The 2,454-nt window shown below is 40.6% G+C and overlaps 1 protein-coding gene across 1 annotated transcript in view; it reads left to right on the top strand.

The window, feature by feature from the left end:
* SMPX (small muscle protein, X-linked) overlaps window positions 1-2,454 on the top strand; it is a 90,932-nt gene that overhangs the window by 15,416 nt on the left and 73,062 nt on the right. Inside the window, exon 3 of the mRNA XM_019525610.1 lies at window positions 767-853. Within this exon, the coding sequence (XP_019381155.1) occupies window positions 767-853 (87 nt within the window). The remainder of the gene's footprint in view (window positions 1-766; window positions 854-2,454) is intronic.

The following is a 2,454-nucleotide window of genomic DNA, read 5'->3' as shown; positions in this document are numbered from 1 at the left end:
ACTAGGTCCATTCCGACCCTAAATCTATGAAACTATGAAACTGTGGCTCAGTATAAGATTCTTGGGTTTACAGAGACTTACTGAACAATTAAACTAAATCTAAAATCTAAGTAAACTGGTAAAACATCTTTCAGTGTTATACTTTGTTTCTACATTTCTTTGTATGACATTCCATTGGTATAAATTCAATGACAATCAAATTCATGGGTAACATCAAAATTGGAAGGCTAGTACCTATATAGACAAAAAAAATAAGCTAGACTTGCAAAGTTAATCAAATAGATCAAAGCACTAAGTCTACAGACAATTCTTGGAAATTAAATCCTGATAAATATATGCATTCAGTGTGTTTAAGCTTGGAAATAAGCTGCACAACTTTAGAATTGGTAGTAAGTGTGGGATTGTTCAGCCTGCTGTACTTATTACATTTAAATACATAGTTTTCATTTTGTCTCTTTAGTGCCATCTTAATATTACAGTTTTATATAAGCCATCACCACAGTTACATTGGCTAGGTATGAGATGGAAAACTTGGAGATGAAAAAGGAAAAGGGCCAAAAAAAGAATTTTTACCTTGAAAAGCCACTTATGTGGAAAAAGTAGAACGCCACTGCTCCATGGCCAACTGTGTGAAAATACTGCAGTTGCTGCAGATTTAAGACTTCACAAAATTCCTCAGGGCAATTCCTTTTTTTTTTTTTTTTTTAATTGCCATTGTATCCTTCTTGTAATTTCTTTGCGGCAAATCACAATTTCCCTCTCACAGGCTAATATCAACATCCCAATGGGAGCATTCCGACCTGGTGCAGGACACCCTCACAAAAGAAAAGAATTTACACCGGAGGTGGAAGAGGTAAGAAAAAAGTAAAACTTAAATGCAATGTAGGAGAACCTCTATAACTGATATGCTGCTCAAGCCCTTTTATCTAGGCCAGGGCTGCCTAACTGGTTGCATGTGGGCTGCATGCAACCCACACAGGGATAAGGTGTGGTCCCTGGGCCCCTGCCTGGCCTCTGCTCTCCCATCACTCCAGCTGCAATGGCAGTCAGCATCTTTGGGCTCCCCCTCCCTCTTTTGTCTTGCACTGCCTGCTCCCACCCCAGTGCAGTGCAGACGGGGGAGATGAAGGCGAGCCTGGGGTCATATGGCATACAGTGTAATAGGAGGGGCAGGCACACAGTGCAGCAGGAGAGGTGTGGGGGTGCAGTACACAGGTGCAGTGTGCACAGGTGTGGGGGGCTGGGCACAGGTGCAGTGTGCAACAGTGGGGTACCTGTGTGGTGCTGCAGCAGGAACATCTGCAACGCATGTGGCCCGGAGGGCCCGTGACTTATTCTGGTGCGCTCATGGGTATGCAGTCCCTGCTGGTGTTTGGACCCCAGCCACTTTGGACAGCCCTGATCTAGGCCACAGCAAAATACCAGTCCTAGGGGCCATATCCATTTATTCATCATGATTGGAAACAAGTCACTACCTACTGAATGCATTGAATGTACTTAGTTTTAGGTTTGGTCTATATTATACAGATTTGTCAGCATAGCTAGAGGTATAAAAAAATCAGGTAACTAAAATAGCAAAACCCCCAGTCAAGATGCAACTGTGCTGATACAAGAGGGCTTCTGCTGGCTTCGCAAATGTTTGGAGAGATGACGTAAATTTACCAGTAGAAAAAGTCCTTCTGTACCTGCATCTCCACTATGGGTTCTAGTAGTAGACCCTTGTCAGCCTATCTATGGCAGCAGCAGCTCTATAGTGTAAACAGACACTTTATTGCCATATGTGGCAATATAAATAAGTGCTGAGGTATGCAGTCATCTTTAGTTAAAAGGACAGCACCTACATTCAGGCATAAGGGGAATACAAAGCTATATTGACTTCAGTGGAGCCAGGTTTTCACCCAGGATGCTTATTTCACCGTTGTGGTTCACAGAATGCAAGAGAATAACATGATCCTCACTGCAAAACAAAGGTGGAGGAAATCTCCATTACTCTCTGCTATGTAGTAAAACCTATGTGATAATCATTTTGGACCAGACTTTCAAAAAAATAACACCTACATAAATAGTCATGAAATACATGTGAACGAAGAGATATTACATATGAAGATTATACGCTTGCAAATGAAAAAGGAGTCTTAAAAACTCCTTGTTACTCCTAAATACATGTTTAAATGCTTGTTTTTTACGTTTAACTTTTTCATGTCTGTATTCTGCAGAAATATAGATGCTGAAATTTGACTGCTGAATATTTATACATAGCCCATTAAATAACCTATATGGGAATTTATCTAAAAATGTTAATGTTAACCAAGACTAGGCATGGCAGTCACATTTATGGAGAATATTAACATGTCTTATTTACAACGGACCACTGAGAGAAGATATAACCATAAGAGAGAAAAGTTTGAGAAGTGCTAGAATTTTCACAAAAGCCCCGATTCCTTTAGCTTTATC

This window comes from Gavialis gangeticus, unplaced genomic scaffold, assembly GCF_001723915.1.
Source record: "Gavialis gangeticus isolate Ggan-Ray unplaced genomic scaffold, GavGan_comp1, whole genome shotgun sequence".
Classification (NCBI taxonomy): Eukaryota; Metazoa; Chordata; order Crocodylia; family Gavialidae; genus Gavialis; species Gavialis gangeticus.
The sequence above is the reverse complement of the archived record's forward strand: the minus strand, read 5'-3'. Positions and strand labels throughout refer to the sequence as shown.